This window comes from Limulus polyphemus, unplaced genomic scaffold, assembly GCF_000517525.1.
Source record: "Limulus polyphemus unplaced genomic scaffold, Limulus_polyphemus-2.1.2 Scaffold447, whole genome shotgun sequence".
Taxonomy (NCBI): domain Eukaryota; kingdom Metazoa; phylum Arthropoda; class Merostomata; order Xiphosura; family Limulidae; genus Limulus; species Limulus polyphemus.
Window position 1 is genome coordinate 65,075 of NW_013666057.1, and position 26,623 is coordinate 91,697.

General features: G+C 34.7%; 1 protein-coding gene across 6 annotated transcripts in view; it reads left to right on the plus strand.

The window, feature by feature from the left end:
• LOC106458335 (transducin-like enhancer protein 4) overlaps positions 1-26,623 on the plus strand; it is a 139,197-nt gene that overhangs the window by 50,275 nt on the left and 62,299 nt on the right. For 4 of the 6 annotated variants that reach the window (XM_022384518.1, XM_022384517.1, XM_022384519.1 and 1 more), the window contains exons 5-6: positions 12,031-12,093; positions 15,851-15,925. In XM_022384518.1, coding sequence (XP_022240226.1) covers positions 12,031-12,093; positions 15,851-15,925 — 138 coding nt within the window. The remainder of the gene's footprint in view (positions 1-12,030; positions 12,094-15,850; positions 15,926-26,623) is intronic. The other 2 variants (XM_022384520.1, XM_022384521.1) reach the window with 1 other exon arrangement.

The window sequence follows — 26,623 nt, forward strand, 5'->3', positions numbered from 1 at the left end:
GCCTGTCTCGTTAATAATTTTCTACTTAAGATTAAGATTAAAGCAGTTTTGTGTTTCCTAAACCTTTCGAAAATCGTTTTAAGACAACTCGTGTTACTTAAATATGCTTAATTAATATAGTACTGTTTTTCTTTTAATATGTAGTTCTTACTACGTATGGTTTATTAAATGCGATGTTTTTTTCAAGATTTTCCAATTTCCAAGCTATTTGCTTCCGTCTCATTTCCAATCTGAAAATACATCTTATTTTTCGTTTGAACTTGTGTATTTGATCATTTTAGTTCTCTGAAGAACTTTCATGAAAGCTAGGATTTTATTTCTAGCAGTCGAGCAGAACCTCTAAATCTAAACAAGTACAGTTCAGACATTTCAGATAATTACACTTAAAAATTCAGATAAGTTACATAACAAAAATGTTGTTTTCAAGTGGAACTTCAGAATCATATATTTCTCGACTAAAGATTTTAATTATTTTGAGACTGTAACACAAATAAGTTTACGAAAATTAGGAAATCATAAAGATGAACGACCTTCTGGCTCTTTATTGGTAAGAAATACGGCGTTTAATTTAAGTTTCCATAACTATAATAACAGAGAACTTGCTTTATCGTTTTGGCGTTTATCGATTAGAGGGAAAGCATACGACGAAGCCCTTGGTGAACGTGTTCACGTGGCTGTGATATGATGAAGTCCTTGATGAAAGTGTTCTCGTGGCTGTGTCAAACGTAAAAATGTATTCCGTTTTACTTTTCACCGTCTGTGAAAAAAATGTCGATGTGTATGTAGAAAGAGGGAATGCATAAACACATTGATCTTTTTTTACACTTCTCACGAAGAATGTGTGTCTACACAGAGAACACATTTTTCTTTTGGTGTTAGTGGACATTGCCTCGAGAATTGAATCGGGAAAGTGCTGAGGTGATAAGTGAGTGCAGCAGCTTGCGAGGAAGACTAACAACGAACAGATGAAGCAATTACTATGGCAACAGGAATTCGAGGGCCCTATGGCCTATCGACAACTTACCTCTTCATAGGAACTGTTCCGCACATCGCTTCAGTTGCTTTGTTATTCGAGAGTCTGCGCCATCTCTTTTATTTTAACGGGCCTTTGTTTGCCAAAAATACAGCGCTGAAGAGGAATTCAAAGTGGAGCGCTGAAGAGGCGAAGATCTTCAGAATAGATACGTGCCACTTACTCACTAGATTGAGTAGCTTCGTGAAACAATAAAACCCGAAGGCAAACAAATGCAGTTTCATGGAAAATTTTAAAGACGTGCAGTTTCTTATTTTTATGCTTTTCCTGATTTGATCTTTGTCTAAAGTGGTGAATTTCGATAAATGTACACATCAATCCCTGTTTGGTTGTATGGAGCCCTTGGCTGAACTGTAGGAAGAGCGATCAAGGGTAGAAGAAAACGTATTGTGGACACAAAATAGATGTGAAGAGAGCAATGAAAGTAAAGCTGATATACGTATATTACACGAAGAAATTACGAAAACGACAGTAACCATGAGAACTTTAAATATGAAATTTAGAATACATATACAGGGATTTTATAGCATTTGAAATGCAGGCTTTTCAATGTAAATTCCCAATCATTTAAAAATAATACGATTTGCATAACATTAGAATAAACACAGGTTTCAGGACTGCTAATGAAAATTTTTTGGATTATAATATCAATATTATATACTGGTGGTGGCCCGGCGGGTCGTTGGTTTGAATCCCCGTCACACCAAATATGCTCACCCTTTCAGCCGTGGGGGGCGTTATAATGTGACGGTCAATCTCACTATTCGTTGGTAAAAGAGTAGCCCAAGAGTTGGTGGTGGGTGGTGATGACTAGCTGCCTTCCCTCTAGTCTTACACTGCTAAATTAGGAACGGCTAGCGCAGATAGCCCTCGTATAGCTTTGTGTAAAATCCATGACAAACAAACAAACTACTGGTGGTGAATAATTAGAATACCCTATAGATTCTATTTTGAAATTATCGTATTTTAAAACATTAACTTTATATGTAAGCCTCTTAACCGTAGAAATCGCCTTAAATATATATACTTTTGATAAAATATCTTTTATATTATCTCTTCATTTCTCAATAGTCAAATTATTTTCAACCTAAAGATGCTTTTAATGACGTGGCACTTTATTAGATTCTTTTATCGATCTTCGCGCAAAGCAGCTCGAGGGCTATCTGCGCTAACCCTCCCTAATTTTGGGGGAAGTAGACTGGAAGAAAGGTAACTAACCGATAACAATCATCGCCAACCCTTGGACTATTATTTACCAACGAATAGTAAAATTGAAATGGACCGTCGCATTATAATACCCCCCACGCTGAATGGGCAAGTATGTTCGGTGACGGGGTTAGATTCTGCAACCTGCAGATTGCCATGCCACAGATCCACTTCATAATAAATCTTTAAAAGTACAAAAATAACGCTATGTGTGTTAACATATCATTATTAATCTTGTGCAACTAATTGTAATGTTTTATCTTGTTTTTCCAACAAGAGTGATATTGACTGTGGAATGAGGGTAATATTTATTTTTGTCGTTATATTTCACCGTTATATTTGTCGAAAATGCATTCTGTAAATAATTTCATTTTCAAACTAGATATTTAGTTGAAATAATAAAATATCTTCATGTTTGTTTGCTAACAACCTTAGTTTATTTGTTCAAAAACATCAAGCAAGAATACTTTTATACATGAAAGAGATCCATATTCGTACTGAAGGCATAAAACTGATGCAAACAATAACGAATAATGGAAATAGTTTTCATCGTTGACATTTGGAGTGCTGTACCTTTAATGCACTGATATTTCATTGTTTTAAGCTCACGATTGTTTCATTTGGTGAAACAGAAGAACCCTGTCAGCTAATATTATTTAATCGGTGTATTTCTTTTCCATAACTTTAAACAAATAATACATTTGACGTATTGCAAAGCACAGAATGGGTACGATAAAGGGATTATAGAACTAATGTAGAATGACATCAAGATAAATTCAGTTATTCTTTCCATCTATGTTACATATTAATCTTCCACTTAACTTATACGACATGTACCATGGTTCTATTTCCTGGTCATAAATGGATTTTAGATTTGATTTTTACAAATTCTGATCCAAGATGTGCGTACAAAGCAAGCTAAAGCAGACAACCGGTAATATACCTTTCCTGTTCAGATTCAAAGCTTATGTAGTTTCAGAGCCTTGTAATCTAACAAAAAATTCGACAATCCGATTTTGTTAGCCAAGTCCTACCGGCTTTTGTATAAGCTATCAGCCTGTGTCGTCTGACACTGAGAGATCTCTTGAAGTAAAAGATCTAAGCTTGCTGAAAGGTGCCAGGACATGACAAATCCTACAGGCTCAAAGAGAACATAATCCGATTACCTCAACTCGGTCATTATAATCCTAGGTCCACTTGCACGAAAAGATCGCATTTATAAGCGAGCGACTTCATGAGATTTTGCCATAGATGAGGATAAAAAGGAAAAAGAAGAAGAATAATTCATTTTGCTCGGATAGATACTTAGCGCAAGTGTTTTCTTATCAACCCCCTCTTTTTTTTTCTGTACACAATAAAACTTTTGTGTTTTGAAAATTGATTACGACAGTATTGATTCTCTCTCAAAGTAATTACAGGCAGTTATCTATTTTGTATTAAGAAGAAAAAAAGTCATCTACACATATATATGTGTGTGTGTTCGTACATTTGTATGTATAAAAATACACGCGATTAAAATGCATTTTGAAACATGTTTATATATTCTTAGTTATGTTAACAATAAGCTGACAGTCTTAAAATATAGTAATTTTACCTCTAAAATAAGTAGTTGACAAAAATTTACGTTTGGAGAAACGTAATTGTAACTTTGACATTTTCATTTTTCATCAGAGCAATACTACATAACTAAATTTTTCATTAAATGGGTGATTTTATAGAATTGATTTTGTTTTACTCTAGGGTGCATTTTACACATAGATCCTCGAGTGAGACAAGTTTGCACATTTCTGACATTGAAATAACCCCTGCTTAGTTAATCACCTTGTATGCTTTTACGTAAACGTCAAGATGATTTTGTTAGCAGATTGATTCAGTGGCGTGTTTATTAAGCAAACAACTTTGACGATCATCTAGAACCTTGTTAGTATTGTGTGATAACGTCACAACCCTCCAAGCAAACAGTTTTTACACCACCATAAAGTAAACATTGTATAATCTGGAAAATAACCCAGTGGGAAAGGAGTACAATTGTCATTAAAGGCAAACACACAAGCTTCACTTCCTTGCGAATGAGTATCATCACAGTTTTGGCGAAATACCCAGCTGTGTTTACAAAGTTCATGTTTTAAGTGTTACTTTTTTCCTCCAGATATGATTGTGACGTAGCAACAGCTCTGTTGGTCAAACATAAACGATACATGATTCATAATTGTGTGCGTTTTGTTTCACTCCTGGTCTCATCGTTACCAGTATTACATATATATGTTGTAATATAATATACGTATCTAAGTAACAGATATGGGTGGTAGTTACGCCATCAAATACCTTAATTATAATATGATATGTATTCAGAGATATCGGAACACTTAGCTGTGGCTCAGTTATTATTTTATTTGTTTCGTCACACACTTTTTCAACCATGCATAATTCTGTCGTTTTATTTTTTAAGTCTTATAAAGTCACATCAAAATACGGAATGTACAAGTGACTCAACAGGTTTACATCTATTCTTCCTTGTTTTGGTAGGATTAGCTGTTTGTTTCAAGTTTGATAGTTTTTCAAGCTATTCTATGAATGTAAGAATTTCTGTGGATATTACAGTACATAAAAAAAAGACATTTATTGAGGAATTGTTTGCTTACCAAAGAGACCATGATATATTAACTATATATAATACTGGACCACTGACAACCAACCGGCTCTGTTACTAGATAGAATCAGATGTTGGTAATTCAGAGAAAGCACAGATATTCCTATGTGTTCTTCTAGTGTAAAGAAACATCAGTTAGGAGGTACATACATATAAATGTGTGATTAGACTAAATGAAGTACTTATTATTATTTTTTTCTCTCTAAGTAAAATGTTATCTGTTCTGGTGAATTTTGAAAATATCTGTAGGGATGTGTAACCATAGCTCACTGCTAGGTGATGGTTAACTATCTTCCTTTTGACACCTTTCATTTCGTCATGTAGTGTTGACATTTTGGTATCTTATAATCATCTGACTTGCTTCATTTATATGATCGTTTCCTGGTTATTCACAATCACGAGATTAAGCTGACAATTTTTTATACTTACGTAGCTGTTTATTCACTGCATTTTCTGCTACAAGGCCATCGTCCTTGGCAGATTTCACTTATCTGATATAATCCTTCAGACAGAGTAACCTGGGGAGCTGTATAGCTCTTTCGACATTGTATGCGTATTTGGTTTCATTGCAATTATATTTGCTCTTCTAATAGTAAGAGCTTAATTCTTCTCCTCTATGCAGCCGAAAACTTGCACTGGCTAGAAAAACTTTATTACAATGTCTTACCACATCTATTTGTATAGTACTTTATTTGTTTGCATACGTAAGATAAAGTGATCATGTAATGTGTCAGGTGATTGATTGCTTGAGCCATGTAAATGCAGAGATGTAGCCATATCATGGTTAGTCTGTTAGACTACGGCTGAGAACATCGTTCAATGGTGCATCATAGTAAATGCCCATTTAGGAGGAGCGTTGTTATGAAAGTCCGTTTATTTGACTAGCTGTTCACAGATATTTGTTATCAGAATGTACCAACAGGGGAATCGAAACATAACACGTCGGAAAGCACTGTCGAAACCAATTATCAGTGATTGACTAAAGGAAATGACGATCATACGATCTTGTAAAGGACACAGACGTCAGAGTATATCTCTGTTGACCGATTCTTTAAAATGTACACTAGGGAAAATATCATATAACAAACGACAAACCATTCCATATACAAACAAAAAAGATATTTTCGTTGATGCTTATCCAAAGTACAGATTGTTGACAATGAATAACCGTTTTAGATGTTTCGCACTTTTTTGTAACGGTAATAGTCATTGGAAAAATTAGAAATACAACATGAAACACTTGATCCTATTCTTGCTATTCCGATAGTATAAGCTGCTGGAGGTTGTGTAACTGTGTCAAGAAAGTTTTCCTGGCAAGCGTTGGATCCTTTGATTCCTTAAGACGGGCGAAAACATTCAGTCTGTTCACCCAACAATATTGCGATCCCATCGAGATGGACAAGGACTTTTTATTTCTATGATGATATGAAACAATCCACAACGTTTGTATCCCCCCCACCTCCAAAGCTGTTTAGGTTCGATGGTGTTTTCAGTATTTTTTTTCTGTGACCAACCGCAATCACCGGAACACATTCTTGGGAGAAATTTGAAAGTCACTTTCGCCATGATGCTGACTTTAGTGAACCACTTCCAGACCTATCTCCCGATGATGAATTGGCTACATTTATACAAGTCACTTTTCGTATCCTGTGGAGTATATGTAAGTCACGCTTTTAGCAGGCTCTTATTGCGAGGAAAGGTCTAATATTAAGTTAGTCCTAATAAGGTGTAAAATAATGCACACATCTTAAGCCTCATCCACTATGACTGCTTATTTTATCGTATATTTTTCTTTAAGTTATAAAATGTTTTCGACTGAATTCGATAGGACTGAACTATGCACAGCCCAATGGTTACTGTATCGGACTGTTGATCCAAGGTTCGTGCCCGTTATCGTCGAAAACAACCGTGCTCAACAGTTTGGGGCCGTGGATATTTTATTCGATTAGAGTAGCCCACCAGTTGGCAGTGGGTGGTGTTAACTAACTGCCTTCCCTCTAGTCTATTACTTCAAAATTAGGAACGGCTTTTTTATTATTTTTTTGTGGATTAAGAAATCTAGGGTCAATAGTCTGGCATGCTAGCCACTGGGCGGCACTCGGCCTGTTTCCAGATCAAGATCCTTCTTGGTTATGTTGCATACTATTGCCTGGGGCAAGACGCCACACTTTGCTTATCACGGCTGGGCTAGACCTTTCTGGATGTCTTGATGCCTCAAAGTAATCCACATTTCTTTGTTTTTCAAAGCAATAAAGTAGATATTCCCGCCCATGAAAATTCTAAATTCCGATTTGAACATATCCTTGTGATCCGAGTGTATTTTGCGTAGTAAAGGGTTGTTACGTGTTCTTCTCAAAAGTGATCAAAACACAAAATGTCAAAAATGTAGCTTTTACATATGCCGTTCCACCGCGATTTTATATCGGCTGTGGTTATTACGTGACTTAGTGATATGCAAATTCGAAATATTTTTAACATAACGAATTCAACTCTGAATTTTAACTGATTGGATAGATGTTCATATATCAAGAAGATAATGACCTTAAACACACTTCCAAGAAACTTCGAACTTATTTGGAAAAGAAAGAAAGCTCAGGAGATCTCTGGCGAATGAAATAATCGCCACAAAGTCCAGATCTTAACTCCATAGGAAAAATCTGAAATTTTGTGGTTCAATATTTAACAAAATTGCCAACTGTACGAAAGAAAACCTATATGTAAGGCTTTAAGCTAAATTACACCAGAGACTTTGAGACACAATGCCACATAATGCCAAGCTGTTACTGGTATCAAAGGCGGACACACTAAATATTAGCATCAAAGAAACTTAAACATTATCTGTGTACTAATTTTGTGATAGTTTCCTACATGATTAATTTACAATAATTAGAAGTTGATTGCCGTAGCAAATCAGTATATGTATCAGTATCTGGTGCTTATAAAATCACAACTGTTGAGATGCTGTAGTAACAAATAATACTACACACACACACACAGTTTTTTCGTGTACTTCATTCCTGTGACTTTTAGCAAATGTAACTAAATCAACTGACTTAGATATACACACGTATATATAATCTTTTTCATATGTGGTGACTGTGAAGAGTCTAAGGGTACAGGCTGGGTTTGATGACAATTGGCCCAGCGGTTCGACAATTAAAAGCGGACACACATACACACAGTCTTTTGTCAAATAATGGTTTTAGATTATATATATAGTTGTCAATCTGTTTCTGTTTTTTGCATGTTTCTGTAATTATGCATAATTTCCTGTGTGCGTTTTCTTTTCTTTCTTTTTTTTTATTTATTTCACCTTGTCTCTAATGGCTTCTCCACGAGAGTTCGAACATTATTTTTTCTTGATTTTAGATTCCCCTGTGCTCAGAAAGAAGATATGAGTGTCGTAGTCACCGAGAGCTCTAAGAACATGCATCATACATATTACCACATTCGCTTTGTACAACTGCCGATAGAGCGAGCTTACCTTTCTGTTCATTGTGCCATGGAGAAATAAAAGCTTATCCCGCATTCATTCCATCGAGACTTAACTGCTTTAACTTAATGGAATGACGTTGTTTGGATAAGAAGGAAGATGCTTTACCCTCTCTATCTGAGACTTCTTTAGTACATTATATAATACAAAAAAAATCTCGTCGTTTTCCCATTAGAGAAGAAAACGAAGATTGCGTTGCAGTGTTTGGAAAGACGCGTATAGGAAGAAACACTAAGCTTTAAAGAAAATCTTTCATAGAGACATCTAATGTCTTTGCATTTTTCTCTTGTTTCATCACTCTAATGACTTTTTTGTGTGCTTCACATCAGCACAATAATCTGCAAAGCACATTAAATACAAAATTAAGGATTCAATATTGATCCATTATATGGTTCACCCACATAGTTAGTATTATGTGCAGGATCGTTAAATATTCGAAATAGCAATCGCACGGCGTGATTCTACCATTTGCTGTACTTTCGTTCTTTGACTTTCACTGGTTTCTGAAAATGATGCTGTAGTATATGTATTATCTACATATGCTTTTATATATTTATATCCATGAATACACAAAAAACCGAACGCGCTTCTGTATGTTTTTTCTTTTTTTTTACACAGATGGAACAGTGATACGTATATTTGTTTGTATTTTCTGTTAATTTTAGAAGGTGTTAATGTAATACCCGCTTACTTGCGTATGTGTTCTGTAATAAAATATTCAATAAATACTGTTATCCTGACTTCAAACTCTTCTGTTGCAAGAACTACTAAACATAGAAACTTGTATAGCTTTGCAAACATTCCTACTGCAATAGTACTTTTACAATCATATTTTTCATTTCTTGCATTGTGTTCTTCTATTGTACCCGTAGTATGTGATCAATCTAATTTATTATATGTGTAACTAGCTTGGCATAAATCAAATCATAGTAGTATTCTCCAGGTGTGTAAGATACAAATGTTAATTTTATCACTATGAGTTGTAACTGCCAATTATTTACTCGTGTCTTGGGCCCGGCATGGCCAGGTGGTTAAGGCGCTCGACTCGCAATCTGAGGGTCGCGGGTTCGAATCCTCTTCACACCAAACATGCTCGCCCTTTCAGCCGTGGGGGCGTTATAATGTGACGGTCAATCCCACTATTCGTTGGTAAAAGAGTAGCCCAAGAGTTGGCGGTAGGTGGTGATGACTAGCTGCCTTCCCTCTAGTCTTACACTGTTAAATTAGGGACGGCTAGCGCAGATAGCCCTCGTGTAGCTTTGCGCGAAATTCAAAACAAACAAACTAATTTCTTGAATTTTATACAAGTTTCAGTTTAGTAACTCGAATAGATATCAAATTTCTGTCTACCCTTGTGTATATCTCTAACGGTAACTCGCATCAAGGACACGAAGTGTATGTCCATCTGTAGTATGAAGCCATTTACTGTGTTCCTGAAAGTTTTTAATGAAGAATGCTTCTTGAGGAACAAAGTGTGTCAAAAGTATAAATTGTTCGCTTGCTATATATTATAGGTTGGCGGGAGAAGTCACGCATCACTAAAGCTTCTGTAGCAAAGATCGGCTAATTCGACACGTACATCTTAGTAATTGCTGTATGGCGAAAAGAGGATTATTTTTGATGAACTGTCCACCCTCTTGTGCGGGAAATTCGATTTAGTGGGCAAGCTGGCTACCCGTGATCTAGTTAGATTCGGTAATAAGTCAGCCTTCACATACTTCCTAAATAGTAATCTAACGTCTAACTGGATTGCAATCGATGTAGGTTTCCAGTTACTCACGCCGTTCTTCTTCTTCCATGCGTAAAAAAAAAACCCATGTAATGAATGATCACCAATCGATTGATCTTAAAACCAAACCTTCCTCTTCAAGACCCAGCAGCTTATTACTTGTAAAGCGCCCTCACTAATCAAAAGAAATAATTTTAATGCTTTATATAATTGCAAAATGTTATACATAGGATGTAAGGTAATTCACTGCGACTCCCATTACAGTATTTGGAAAATAATTAAAATCTTAGAGTGATGACCATGCTTATTTTTGTAATCAAGTTCTGCATACTGACCACAAGTATCTAATTGTAAAGCTAAAAAAAAGGGGGGGGGGTAATGAAATAAAAAGAAGCAATTATAGTCTCGCACATAATACATATAAGTTATGTGATAAAGTTTATGATTAAGTCCGTTTATTGCTTTAACGTTATAATAAATATTTCGCGGCAGATAGAACCATTAAACCAGTTGGAATAAAACGAGTGAACACAATGGAGCATAATAACATATGCTTTTTTTGTTTAGTTTTACTAGCTTTATGTATTTACTGTCCGCCCGTTCAGCATCGCCACAGATTTTTCTATAGAACTGTGTTTGTTTGTTGTTAAACACGCAGCTACACATTGGTTCGGAAAAAAAATATGGAAATACAAATTTATCAAGTTCAAACTATATAGGCTGTATGCTACGCATACTGTTCTGTTACAGCTTTTGTTTATAAGGTTATTACTTTTTCTGTAGTGACGCTTTTTATACCCAGTACATATTCAGAGAATATGTTAATTTCATCGAGTTTTTAGTTTAGAGTGCATTTGTATGAAAAACAAAGATTATCATCGAAAGGAAGATACACTTAACATATGCTTGGTTACCAGCATGGTAGTTTTGATTGGCTCCAACTGAGTTATTTTAAAATGCATCAATCCAGCTCCTCCCGGTAGCTCAGGGGTAAACTTATGACGGTCAAAATCGTGGCTCGATACCCACGGCACAGATATCCCATTGTGTGAGTTTGTGCTCAGAAAAGGAAAAGTATTGTCTACAGGAAAGAGTTATTCTACACCGAATGCTTTAAATAAATAGTCTAGTAGTGTGCAAATTTATGTAAAATAAGCATTTTATAATCTTCTATTTCACAATGACTAGTGTATCATTATTTCCATCAGGCTCTTCATTATATTTTTTAACTGCAAGTATAAGAGTGGATTTATATATTTACGAATTAGTTTCAACACATTCTAATCTCTTATTATTTTTATTTCATGAAAAAAAAACAAGTCTCATCGCTTCGTAAACTACTGATATAAGTACCTTTCAAATAGGACTTTGCATGTTGTAACCTAGCCAGCTTTATGAGTTCTGGTAGTGTGCGAAAGCTCTTGTTGGCAGCAGCTTATAACAAAAAGGAATAGTTGAAATATTATTATACGTTTATTTTTACTGGAAATCCTACTGGGCCAGTCGCGAATAATTGTGGTGTAATGTTACACATGCTTGTTTCTTTTACGTTCTTAATTATGTTATGTGGTTAGACATCATTATGGAATATTGTGCTCAAGGGATGAATATATAAAATTTTAAATTAAGACAAAACATTTCATGTTGTAAAATGTTTATTTCTTTTGTAACTGTATCTTTAAAGCTTTTAATTATGTGTGAAAATAGTTTAATCAAATACTTCACTTAGCTTTGATATAATCACTTATGGATTCTTATCTAGAAAATTAAGTATTAACAGCAATTTCACTTTATCAACTGGGAAACAATTTTTCTTTCACTTAAAAGTTAAATGTTTTTTAAAGCGTCACCTATATTTTTTTATTTATAAAACTACCGGTTAATGGTTTAATTCTGTGGTTTCCATCTTAATATTGTAGACCGAAATCGCCAAGAGACTTAACGCCATCATCGCCCAGATTCTGCCGTTTCTGTCTCAAGAGGTTAGTACATTTGTTTTAAATTAAAAATATAAAATGTAATGCTGTAAAAGGATGTTTAATTAAAATTAATCAAGCAATTTGCTGTTTTTTGGAGAAGTAAGTTATACCGTCTGCAAACACTGATTTCTTAGTATTTCAATTTCCTTGAAAACATTCAGTTAATTGTCTTGAATACTATTATTTAAACATCTTTGTTTCCATTCGGTTTCCATACCGACCACAATTGTATCGTAGTGTATAACAAGAGCTTATTCACTGTATATATTCTAGTTAATTACCTGTAAGTAGGTTTTATACTGTTTAGTAATCGAATCTTTTCATATGACCTTTATTTTCGATCAACTTTATTGATATATTTGTCATTAAAAGTATCCTTCCATGGAATTTGACTGTCACTTTTATAGCACACCTACAATCCCAAAGTGCGGGGCGCGTTTTCTGCGGCAACGGGACGCCAACAACGAACCATCGGATCTCAAGAACAAGGATACTTACTTCTTCTGTAAAATAAAACATTTATGTTTCTTGTATCTCGAGGAACAGCTCCAAAATGTTTTCCATGTTTTATTTCAACAAGAATCAAACTTTAAATATCCAAAACATCTTTTCTGTTGATAAAAATACGTTAAATTCACTCTGAGGACACGACCGATGAAGATCCTTTATCCTGATCACATGTTCCTCATTCCTTTACTGTGATCTTATCCTCTTAACCAGTTCTTCGTATTTGAATGTTTTATAACGCTGTCGCTGTATTTGTTAATTATTTGTTCTTTACTGTTAACTTACTTAATGTTTTAAATGTATTTGGGAATTTCCAAGGCATTCATGTAGTATTGTAGTCGTAACATCTAACGTCAGTTCCTTTGTTTCATATTTTATTTTTTATTCGTCACCTTTAAAGCTTTCTAAACCATTCACTCCCACGTTCAGTTTTTCTTTACTTGATCCGATTTTCACGGCTGTAAACTTGTATTCTTAGTTGTTGGTTTCCGCTTCCATACCCTGTTTGAGCTCTTTTTTTTTCGTTCAAAAGATACAGCGGCATTCTAAGCTATCTCTTTGGCCAACGAATTTGCTTCTTGGTCAATATTGACCAAAAACGCAACCAATAGTCAATAAAAAAATAAATAGTGGTTCGAATGTTTGGATCGACAGAAGTGGCGTTTTCTTCCAGATTTGTTCCGGTACGTGTAGCATGCTTATTCATCTAACTCTTGACCTTGTTCTCAGTGGAGCTATGTTTACTTTGAACAAGACGAATGACTTTTTCTCCTTGATTTAAGGCTGAACTGTTTACTGTAAAAAACAAACGAAATATAAAAGAATTTACGCCCAGGTAGCACTTAGAGTGGTTTCGTGATTCACTGCTGAAAAGCAGTTCTTTGCATGTGTATCTGTTTTCGGAGTAGTACTCTATTGCAGTTTTAAGCTTCTTATTTGTAATACACGTATGTAAAATAAAGAACCATTAGTAGCGTAACAAAGAGGAAATGAAGTTTTCAAATTTTTTCGCCATTATTTCCAATATCGGTTTTCGTGATATTAACACAGGCGTGCACAGCACTGCCGTAGTTATCTAAACCATTCCAAGTAGTCAAAATGTTGTAAATGTAATTATGAAAATACAGTTAGACATTGTAATTGTAATCTATATATTCTGGTGCTTTCAGTATATAGCAGTAAGATAAGCGTAGTTTCTTGTTTAATGGTAAAGTTGTGTGTGTTGACAAAACAAAAATATCAGAAACACCCTTGGTTTTAGTAAGGATATATTTAATATTTTCTTAAATAAAACGTTTAAGATATGTGTAGCAAGACGTTGCAAATATTTTGTTGAGCTTTGAAAAATACTTTTTCTGGTTTTGTTTGAAAACTAGAACATGACACAAAAGACTGAACAATAAAAAAAATGAAATATTTAAAGAAGAAATCATGAATGTGTAAGAAAACATTTGAAACAATTCAAAGTTATTTGTTATATATATTAGAAATAATATTTGTTGAGATTTTTGTATGTAAAGAATACAACGTTTACAAGGATACTCGTTAGTTGAGAGCTATGTAGGTAGTTGGTTTAGATCAGAAAATTTTGATAATAGCTAACGTGTGTCAATTATTGTGCATTAAAATATATAGCAAAATAGAATATATTATGAGTGTTACCATATCAGCTCATTTAGTTTCATTAACAGCTATTAAAACTTTATATCGAACAAAAGGGGGGGGGGTGATTTATGGACGTATATCATTTTATATTCTGTATTTCTAATATTACATTAAAGATAGTAAATTGTATTTATTTGGTTGATTTGTACTTGCTTATTTTATTGTATAACAAAGTATAAAATTTCGATGAATTGATTAAATTGTAATAAATTACCTTACTTTAGGGAATCGTAATTTTTATACAGGAACATAATGAACACTAATGCCGATAAAAATTACAATGGACAAGCTACACAAAATTCTGATGAAACAACAGAAAATTGCATTTTGTTTGCTTGTAATTTATAAATTTACCCCTATAGCCTCTTTCTGATCTAATTTAGTGAAAAAACATTTCCACAGAATGTATTTTAAGTATGTTTCTTTTTCACTGTCGCTGGTGATATGTTACGGAAATTTCTGATAGTTGGTATACATAATTTTTAACGAGGATACCTCAGCATACACAGTTTGTTTATATTTTTATATACTTTTCTTTTTGACACCACAGGTACTCACTAAGAAATTTAGGGCTATGAGATTATCAAAATTCTAATGTTGTTTTAATACAGCTCTCACAATTTTGGAAGTTTGCTGTCGTGGAATTTAACAAAGCGAAGATTAAATCACATATATATAAATATACATATAACATGCATATATCAGGTTTTAGAGTATGAGTTAGATTGAGTACAAGTCTTATTAAAGCCATAGGATCAAATAAATAAAGTGTAATTTCACGCATTTTAGAAAATTTCATCAATAGGGGGAAAATTTACAGTTCGCCTTTTTGACTTAAATTTAGAATCAGCACTAAATTATATTTAGGATAGAATATTCGCACATGCTTATTATATATATTCAAAATATATATAATACTTTTAAATAAAAATCAACATTAGTTCTCAATTAGAACTTTGTTCTTCACAACAAAATGTTCTGCCAAAGAATATGATGTATTAAACAAGATTTTGTGCTGTATGATGTAGTTCTTTAAGAGTTGATACGTTCGTAACTTTGTATTAGCGTACAGTCCCATTGTCTGGAACATCCATATTTACTTGTTTTCTGTTGTTGTTTTTATCAAGGATGTACACAATGGGAATTTTTTTTGGAAAAGTTACTTACTATCGACAAGTTCATAACGGCGTGGGAAATAAAACAGATACAACTGTTACTTGAATGCCTGAAGAGCATATTATTTAATATTTGTAAACAAAGAGTAATTAGGATTCTAAAAAAAAAAAGAAGCAAAGCTATAAATGGATGTAACTTACGGAAAAAGAACATATCTTGGAAAATGTGCTCGATTCTTTCCAAAGTTATTCATGTTAGCTTTCAGTTAATTTTGATACTTTAATGTCGTAACGTTGAAACGTTATGTCGCCGTATTTTCAGTTTTTATATACGTTTATTGTCTGAGTGCATATGTCAAAAAGCAGTTAAAACAAAATATGTAACTCATTTCTATATAATCCACATAAAAATTTGTGTTCTGCTTTTTGAGCGACACTTAAGTACTAGTTTTGTTTTGCGTGTATATTTTTAGCATCAACAACAAGTTGCAGCTGCAGTTGAGAGGGCCAAGCAAGTCACCATGACTGAACTGAACGCGATAATTGGGGTAAGTTTTAACTGAAGTATTGATTTTTTCTTCTTCTTCTGTTTCTTACTAACTTTGATACACCTTAGGGAAAACTGGAAACTATACAACTAGTGTTTAGTCATTTTACACTGGTAACTAGAGTATCATTGGTGACATCACCAAATGAAGTTCTAAGCTCTTTCAGCGGCTCATTAATTCTTTGATGAGCTGGTTCGTGGACTTGAAGTGTGACGCTTTTCTGTGGCTATCAGGTTCTTCTTTCCTTGTTTTTCTGTCCTCCTTGTTAACAGCTCCGGGAAGTGTCAACAGTATCACATGGGATGATGGGAACTTTTCAGTTTATACCTCGCCTCGAAGCTGTACAGGCTTCTACATCTATTTGCAGTCGTATTTCACCCCATTTCTGGAAGCTAGTCCATTTCTTTCCTTATTGAAGATTACTTCATGGAATTAAAAGTTTATTTGCTGAAACGTTTTATGGCCAAAAATGTCTATATAACTATATAACCAACAAAGAAACCATAAAAAATTATCATGACGGCTAAGCTTTTTTCTTTTCACACAATACAAAAATCGACCCAGTAATTGTTATAAACCTTGCTGTAGAAAATTTGTGTATTTACAAAGAAGTGGTAAAGTCATCCCAAAAACCAATATCTAGCTAGTTTTTTCTTCTCCATCAGCACACCATTCGGAAAATTCGCGTACTTCTGAACAGTTTTAAAATATGCCACCTTTCAGGTCCAGGGATTGAAATCCATAACATTTTAACTCAACTGGGGTAAAAAAAAATCAAGCAAAAAAAAAAAAACAGTTGAAACTTTAAATGCAAAACTACAATATATTATTATTCAGGAATAGCGAACTTGCTTGGTTCAAATAAAATAAACAGGAAAGCATATTCAAGCAAAATTTTCAATAATGTAAAATACTGTTCTCTTTGTATATCACTTTATTAATAATCCTGTATAGCGAAGTAACGAAAAAGCATAAAACAGTTGATGTTAAAATATATTTGAACATGGTTCACCGAGTGAATGAATAGATTCTTTCCTGCTAAGGTTCATATTTAATTACATTTATTGACCAAATGTTCCAGTACAAGTTGTTTCGTTTTGTTACTTGTCACTGGCTGGTCTTATTCATATCCAGAACACAATCATTAAGTATATTAATACAAAATTTTGATAGGTTAAAAATTCATTTCAAACTAAGTACTTAGACGTTGGTGGAAATAATACTGCATTGATTTTTTTTTTCTGGCAGAGGGTCCTTTGGTTTGGAAAATTAGTTCCTAGATACTGCAGTGCCTCGGGTATCGTTAAGTCGCATGAATGACTACTTGAATGGTGACGTGGCAGCAGTGAAGCGTTACCTACAGAAGCACGTACATACACACATGTGATATATATATATATATATATATATTACGAACAAAATACAGAAAGACGTATTTGCACCGCTGTTCAGTCGCCCGTGTGACTCTTTTGGTTGATGATCCCATCAGTTTTAACTTCGCTTGACTAGATTTACAGACGGCGAGTTTTCCACCGTTTATCTTTCTTGAAACTTATACAAACTGACTAGTTCATGAACTGAAACTATCTGCAGAGCTCGTAAACTTGTCGAGAGAATAGGTATTTATTAATGAAAGCGTGATTTAAATCTAGCTTCCCACTGTCGTTATGTTTACTAAAACCCACACTACCTATTTCATTACTGTTTCTTTTTTATTATTTGTAATGAAGAACACCACACATTATTTGAAGCATGAGTATTTTTATTAGTTTGTGGGCGTATCTAAACATTTTGTTTATAAAGACCTCCAATCTAATGTATTAAAATTTAATAAATCCTCAAGAACAGTAAAGTTATCAAGCAATGTTATAACACAATTTTATAGAATTTTTTCTTGCCTCAAATGACTCATTTTGGCCATAATATAAGAATCTCGACAACTGTGGTAAAACAGAAATACTTAGGCGTAAGCGAACTTGCCCTTCTATCAAACAGTATGGACACTGTTAATTAAAAATGTGTAAATCTTTATTATCTTGCAAGACGTATCCGAAAGTGATAGATGTCTCTCATCGGTTTCTCTGCAGAAAGAAGAGGGAAAAAATATAGGGTAGGAGGCGCTTGCTTAGTGCATGTGACCATAATTTACGTTGACGTCACAGAACTTGATGTGTTAAATATGTGATAGGTTATTTATGAGTCTCATCCATAGGAATTGGAGCGAGCTTGGTACTACTTTTGTGCAGAGAAAAAAACAGTAAGTGGTAACCATCGTACCCTTAGCTTTAAAATACAACTCATAAATCTAATTTCAGAAGAAAAAAAAGTTTTGTTTTAAAAACGGTTGATGAAGGGAAATTTTAGTTGACAGTATAATTATTGCTTTTTACCATCATAATTCCACGAAATCTTCAAGTCTAAGGTTGTTGTTCATTAGAAAGACTACTGATATACTAGGACTTCTAAATAATTTGTTTAAAAAATATAGTTTTGAATACTTTATGTAGGAACGGAAAATGCCCCTTACTGGCTCAGTGGTAAATCTGAAGGCTTATAATTCTAAAAACTTTGTTTCAATACCCATTGTGTAGCTTTGTGCTTAACAATAACCAAAACAAACATATCAACCTACAACAGACTCTTTTTCTATGCTTTATAATTATTTAAAATTAAGATGCGTATTTATTATGTGTAGAATCATTACCACACACACAGTTCTAAAATTTTACTATATGATCAGCTTGTTTCTTTAATTCTGAATTAATTTATGTTGATGCTAGATTGAGGAGAAAATGTTCATTCATTCATCACACTTCCAAATTCAGTGTGTTATTCCACAGTCCTATATTACTTACATCAATGATCATTCTCATTATACATGTTCAAGATGATATTAACTCTCGGCTCATACGAACCTGTACAAACTTTAATATGACCCACTTTTGTATGCAGATGTACTACATGTTTACTACTCTTTAACACTTTTTTAAAATGTAATGAATATTCAGAATATAGGGTTAGCATAGAATGTCATTCAAAGAGGTAACTAAGTTCCTTTTGCCCTAGAGTGTAATATTTACTTTCTTGTGGGAGAGATCTTTGTAGTAATGTTTTCCAGTAGAAGGTCAGGTGATACCTGATAGAACTTCACTTATATTATAATGGGAATAACTAACAGTCAAATGGGAAATGCACATCCATGAAAAGGATAGCATTATTATATCATTTATGTAATGATATTAAGTAATTCTTTAGAGAGTCTTAAGAGAGATATATTTCTTCTTCATTGAGTAATCTCTCCAGTAAAAGTGCCATAAAATACACATCTAACTATAATTATTTTGGATTAAATAAAAAATATGTTGAACATTGTGTACATTCTTTTTGTTTGCTTTGAACTTAGTTGAGATCAGAAAGTTCTAATTTATTTCTCTGAAATATATTTTCTGTTGACTCCTACTGTTATTTTGTGGCTCTTAATACATAATTCCTCTTAAAAAGAGAAATCAGTGTATCTGAGAATACCACAGAGTAGCTAGAAAGGAAAATTTAGTGTTATGAGTACAGGAGTTGTTTTTGCTTTATTTTCTGATTTTCTCCATTTAAATTTGTTTATTTTTGAATTTCACACAAAGCTACTAAATGGCTATCTGCACTAGCCACCCCTAATTTTCAAATGATAGACTAGAGAGAAGGCAGCTAGTCAACAACACCTGCCATCAACTCTTGGGTTGACGATCACATTATAATGCCTTCACAGCTGAAAGGGAAGGCATATTCAGGGATTGGATTCAAACACACTACCCTGAGATTACAAGTTGAATGCCCTAGCTGGGCCTTTGTATAGTGTATTTCCCTGTGCTCTTCTGAAGTCTTGTATTATTGAGCTGAAGCTTGATACTTGAGGAAATGACATCTTGTATTGAGATTGTAGAGTACCTTGACACCATTTTGTTACAACTGTGCTTTACTTGCATTTTGCTTTTCTTTCAACATTATTAAGGTTGTGCCTTTTCCTATTAGGAATTGACTCAGACTAATATACATAACAAATTGCTATTTATTATTACAATCAACAACACATAGATGTAAAACTAAATTTTGTTTCTTACTGGCAGAATTTATTTCTTCATTTACCTATCTCTCTCTCTCTTGGTTTGTTCAGTCTCTCTCTCACATCTCCTGGTTTTTTACTTTCTTCCATCAAACTTCTGTCTTTTATTTTTTTCATATCAAAACCTGTGCTGAACAAGTCTGTATCTTTCTGACCTTGTATACCGGTTTTTGTTATAATGTTTCATAATCGAAGGAGGTCCTGTTGTCTCTATACTGCTGAAGGAGAAAGACACCCCTCCAATAACTTCATAAAGACTTAGATTGCTGTAATCTTTTAATCACTTGTGGACTGACCAAAATCTGGTTGCTTTCTCAACTCTCTCAACCCTAACCAATGTTCCTTACACCTAACTTCATAACAGTTAAGAATGGCAGATCAGATTCTACCCTAACCATTAACCTCTGTGAACAGGAGTCCCAGATGACTAAAATTCATCACAGTGGTCTTTGGTATGGTAAGTCCATGACTAGATAGGGAAGTCTCTACAGGATTTCCAGGCATTTGCTGATCAAATTAGGCCAATCGAGCTCTGTTTGATGCCACCAGAGACCAGTAAAAAGACTGAAAGTGTCCCTTGGGGCCAATGTTTTGCCTGCTGGTGAGACACCAGGCACCAATTTTTAAAGTTGGTGATCCATGGAAAATGATGATCTTTTCCATGATGAGAGGTATACTGTCAGGGTGACCATTGATAACAGAGAAACCAAGGTTCATGTAGAATCAATGGATGAGCTACCTACATTAGCTTATTATTCTGCCACTGAAGGGCAGGGACTTGAGGCTCATTTTCAAGTAGAGGTCTATGAGCATGACCATTCCACCATACCCTCAATGTGTAGGACATCTCAGTTTGGTGTTAGCTTAGGATCTGTGGGCAAGAGGTTTATACCAAAACCACAAGTTTCATTGCTTGGAATTAAACAAATCTTTCCCCTAATATTCAAGGGTGAGCTGCTCAAGAGGCCTTGGACCATTTTCTGATGCATTTCTAATAGCCCATTGCCTGAAATGGATGGATTCATGAACATTGTAATGCAACACTTAATCTTGAATTTGGATGGTCCAGCCCTGGATTCTATTGAGCACTTGAGCAAGGAGCAACTTTTGGATTAACATAAAGCTGTAAGCTAGTTGTACTAGGTTTTGGCTTCTTATACAGATGATTTTCACACTATTTGTTTGGAAAAACCCATATCCTCATAGACAGGTTTGTTAAGAGGCAATCTGGTGAGGTAATGAGACATCACTTAGATTTAAGAAACATTATCATCCTAACAGAGGCAGTTTCTGTGCCAATGAGTGTCAAAATTCTTAGTTAAAATAGGTCACATGAGAGAAAGTTGTCCACAATGACAGTTGCAGTGGCTGTACCTTAGAAAGACTAACCTACACAAGTGATTGCATCATGCTAAGTTTGAGCTTTGCCAAGGACAACCAGCAGCTAACACATCCTGTCTCTGTGACAACTCCATTGGCTTCTAGTGAGTGGACAGGACTTCCCTAGGCCTCCTATGATGTTTGTGCCATGGAATTTTCCATTGGAGGATGAGCCAGACCATCTGCTTGCAGTTTGGGCAGTTGGGTCACTTCTGAGAGAACTGCCCAACCTCACCATGCAGCAAGACAGGAGAGGCTACCAGGTTTTATCAGCTGCAAAGCAAATGAAGGTGGGTCAGCAATGCACTGTAACTACTATTACTTCAGCTACAGAAAATTAATGGATCCCAAGTTGGGTCTGGTCACAAAATTGCAGAGTCCAGCAGACAGCTTGTGTGGAAAGATGTAGAAATCAGCTCAGCTCTCTCTTCTGGACTGGGTGGTACTTGGTATGAGATATAGAGTGCTGGTTGATACAGAAACTGCCAAGACACTGGTTGAGCTCAATATGTATCAGGCACTCTGAGTGAAACAACCACTTGGACCAGTTAATATTGACTTCATTCTGGTAAATGGTGAAAGAGAAGACATAACTGGAGGTATGTCTGTAGCCACATCTAGGAATGGCAACCACAGAATGGATATAGTCATTTACAACCTTGGTTCTAACATCGGCATTCTTGAGATGGATGTATTGCAGAAAGTATTGGATAGTTTTTGCCTGTGCAACAGATATAATATGGTTATAGAATCAACACATGAAATGCACTGTTTCCTGTCCTGAAAACAGGTAGCATTAGTTTGAACAGTGATCTATCTGAGGGGAAATGAAGTCCCAATGTTGTTCTGCAATTATAGGTACCCAACTATACAACTTCTTTCTGGAATGATCACCAGCATCGTAGGTGAAATGGAGGTAACTGAAACTAGCTGTCACAAACTACAGCTGCATCCATCTTGCCACGTCCAAGAGCAAGTACATAGTTGCCACCAACATGTTTTGGGTGAGTAGTTAAAGATTGTGCTAACAACCTTGGTTCAATGCAGTGGCAGAAACACAGTGACTTTTTAGTTAAATCTGATGATGTATTTGTGGGACCAGATAGTCGACTAGATTAAAGAAAAGGATCCACCATTACATGGATATAGAAGATACACATCCAATCAACCAACTAAAGTGCATGCTTCCCTGAACACTAGGAATGCAACTAGTTCCAAATGCAATGGATGTTAAAGGACATGGTCATCTTTTGTAGTGATTGTCAGCAAAAAAATAGGGTATAACAAGTATCTATTTTGATTTCAGATGGGTGAAAGAGATGAATTGCATTGTTGCTTTTCCACTCCTGTGAATAGATGAATGTCTGGATGTATTGAAAGGGCCTCCATGTTTCAATGCTTAAGTCATGGCACTTGGATACTGACAAGTCAAGCTAAATGACTAAAGCAGACCTGAGACTGCTTTTATCACATGAGATGGTTTAGATGAGTTTTGTATCATTCCATTTGGCCTGGGTAAAGCACCTGCTTCATTCTAGAGACTGATGGAATTTATACTTGAAGGGTTTGCAGTGGGAAAAGTGCCTAGCTTATGTCAATAATGTCATGGTGTTTCACTAAAAAATTCAAGTCTGTTGCTGAAAAACTGTGCATAGTATTTCAGTGGATAAGAAAGGCAGGCTTTACATTGAAACCAGGGGAATGTGTGCAAATTCACTCACAGGTGGATTTTCTTGGTAATATTATGGATATATGTGGGGTCTGTACTAACCCTGTGAAGATTGTAGTAGTATAAGACTGGCCTCAACCTGTAACTAAACAAGAAGTTCAAGGTTTCCTTGATTTTATATAATATTACCAGCTTCAACAAGATTGTTACACCATTAATTGCTCTTACTAATGTAGATGCACATTTTAGATAGACCAAAAAGTGTGACCAAGTATTTTTGTCCCTAAGTTCTTTAGTGGAAGTTCCAGTGCTAGCATATTCATGACAGAACTATGAGTTATAGTTGAATACCAATGCCAATGGAATTGAAGCAATGCTATCACAGTTGCAGAATAGAGTGGAACATGTGATAGTGTGTGCTTGTCATATGCTTACAGCTCCTGAATGCCAATATTGTATAATGAAGAAAGAACTGTTTGCAATTGTAATCTTTGTTAAACACTACCTGTACTATTTGTGTGGACCATGCACCACTGAAGTGGTTTATGACCTTTACAAGTTTGAAAAGGACAATTGTACTTTGGATTACAAAGTTATTGGAATATGACTGTTTTCTGCATTGTCCAAGTCTACAACATGGAAATGCCAACAGAATGTTTCACCACACAAGAGAAACTGTCCATTCGTTGAATGACCCATCCTTGAACACTTTATAAAAGTTTAAACCATTTCTTCCATAGAAATGTCAAGCAATATTGTATGAGATTCCACTATTAGTTGGATACCATGATTATTGCTACAGGAAAACAAAAACCACCATGGTTGCTCTTGGCCATGCAAAAAAAAGTTGAATAATATGGAATAAATGCACTAAAAACCTGGGCAACTTGTATGAGCAGTTATGAGAGCAAAAAGATATGTAAACTATGTAGCATGGTTCTCAACCTGTTTTGCAGATAGTGGTCCCCAGAGCTCTTAGTACATGCTCTTGTACTAATCTACAACTGTGATATTATTGCTTGCATTAAGGTTGAATCTATAAATAATGGTATAACTATCATATAGTGTTCATTGCCCATAAGAAAAGTTGGCCTGAACAATACAGTTCTAGGAGAGAACAAACCTATATAATGCTGGTTCTCTTGTGGAAAGTGAGTGAGGCAATCGGTAAGTGCTGCTCATGATCAATTTCTTCATTAAGTGGGCTGAAGCTCATACATTGGTCAGTACTTCAGTACAGTCTGTTGCTAGTGTGGTGGTACATGACTGAATAGCTTAGTTTTGTGCACCTGAAGAAATCACGTGGATCAGGGAGCTAATTTCAATTACATAGTATCTCCAGAAAATAATTTCTAAGAGTCTAAAAACTCATCTGAAAAAGCATTGTGATATTTACTTTTCGAACTGTTAAATGATTTTCTAAGGTAAGATGTCATGAGACTTTTTGAGGAAATTGTTCATCATTTCTGACTGAGTAGTTACAGAATTTCTGTGGACCAGACTGCACTATCTTGTCAGACACCTCTAGTACACTTTAGATGTATATAGTTCATCTATGTCAAGTTTTGTATCATTCCATTTGGCCTGGGTAAAGCACCTGCTTGTTAGACACCTATAGTACACTTTGGATGTATATAATTCCTCTGTGTCAAGTGAAAGTATTGTGTTCTTTCTTAGAACTTAATATTAACCAGGTTGTTATGAATTCAAGTGGAATAGTCTTACTTTCGTTGCATTTGGCTGTATTAATTTTTCTCTGATACCGACTATAGCAAGCAGATATACACATGAATGGTGATACAGTATCCTGTCAGTTCAGTTACTGGTGATGGTTGCTTTCTAGGGCAGTAAGTGTATTTTACTGCAGAATGTTATATTTATCCTAAGTTGGTCTGTGTGTCTATTAATATATACTGTGGTGACAGCACAAATATTAATCTTGACTAAAAGAATCTTAGCTGAAAAGTCTTAGTTTAGCTGAATTCTGCTGGTGATTATTTATTTTGTGATGTCAAAGAAACATGTCCAGTTTAATGGCTCACTCATGGAAGTATGTTATGGCATTGTAGCTATCAAGACATATCTAGCAGTGGTAGCCTATGTCGGTTACCATGGTAATAGCACAGCAGTTAGAGGCAGGCTGTCTAAAACTACTAGTATAGGTGATGATGTTGATATATGATAATATGTGACAATATACATGTGTTGCACATGTCTATGGGCATTACACAAATGTGATCATTAGTGTTGTATAACAAGAATAAATCAGTTACACTGTAAACATCACTAACTGCTTTGAGATCAGTGAGAATGCATCCACCTCAGATGATATTTTACCATCACCACCTCCAATGAAGCATCACTGCACCTAACCACAATAGTCAGGATGTAAACCAGAGCTGGCCACTGTTCCATCAACAGCCTGCAACAAATACCAACCTTCAACTGATATTGTCAGGAGCATGTCACCCAGTGAACCTAAGCCTGGGCACTGTATAACCATGAAAAAAACTAGCTCAAGAAATGACTGGACTCACTCTGCCAACTAAAACAACTCTACAATGAGCTGGCCTAATTTTACAAGGCCAGTATATTAACCTTTGAGATCATTAGGTGAGCACTACAGTATACTGTATGTTGACCACATTTCTGCAGGACCTGCTAAATGGAGAAGGCTCAGGCTTTTCGTAATAATGTAAATATACTTTTTGCTTATATTTGCATGTATATATATTACGTAAATCTCATTGATTCATATTTTTATCTTTTTGTATGTATGTACATTTTGAATATTATTTTACAATGTTATATCTATATGCTTATACATGTGCAAAATATTTTCTTTTTGGAATTCAAGGGTATTTTAGTGATTTCTGTGCTCACTTGTGAATATGTACTTGCATTATTTCCATTATTCTTATAATTTGGGAATATTTTATTTTATTTAGGATTTTGTTTCGTGTTACAATTTGAAGAGTTTTCATGCTTATTGCTTTTTAAAGAGTTTTTTGTTTTGCATTAGAGTGTAAGTATTTTACAGAGGAAAGAGTAAGTTACACCATATTCTGACCTTAACATGAGGTGTTTTAATTTATCTTTAGTTTTAAAGCTAGAGATGACTGCGACAGCCTGAAGGTAGAGTGTAGAGGAAATGTGTGGTATGCAAACATATTACATGCTTTCTACCCCTTATTCAAAATAAAATTCAAGTAGCTAAGTTCCTTTCAAGTTAGTTACATATTGAACTGGATAATTCAACTAGGATGTCACATGAGCTTTCTCATTTGAAAGATTTCTGTAGAGTGGAGTAGGCTCTATAGAATTTGACAGAGATATTTTATAATAGCAGATTCGGTGATACTTTTAAGCTATAACCTCACTTATTTGGTGATAGGAATGACCACCAATTATGTGGATAACATCATGAGAAGAATAGTTATATTGTTGTATATACAGGGTGGGCCAAAAGTAGGATTACAGTTACTCTGTTATTTGTTTCTCCTTCACAATCACGTTTTAAATATACATGTAAATT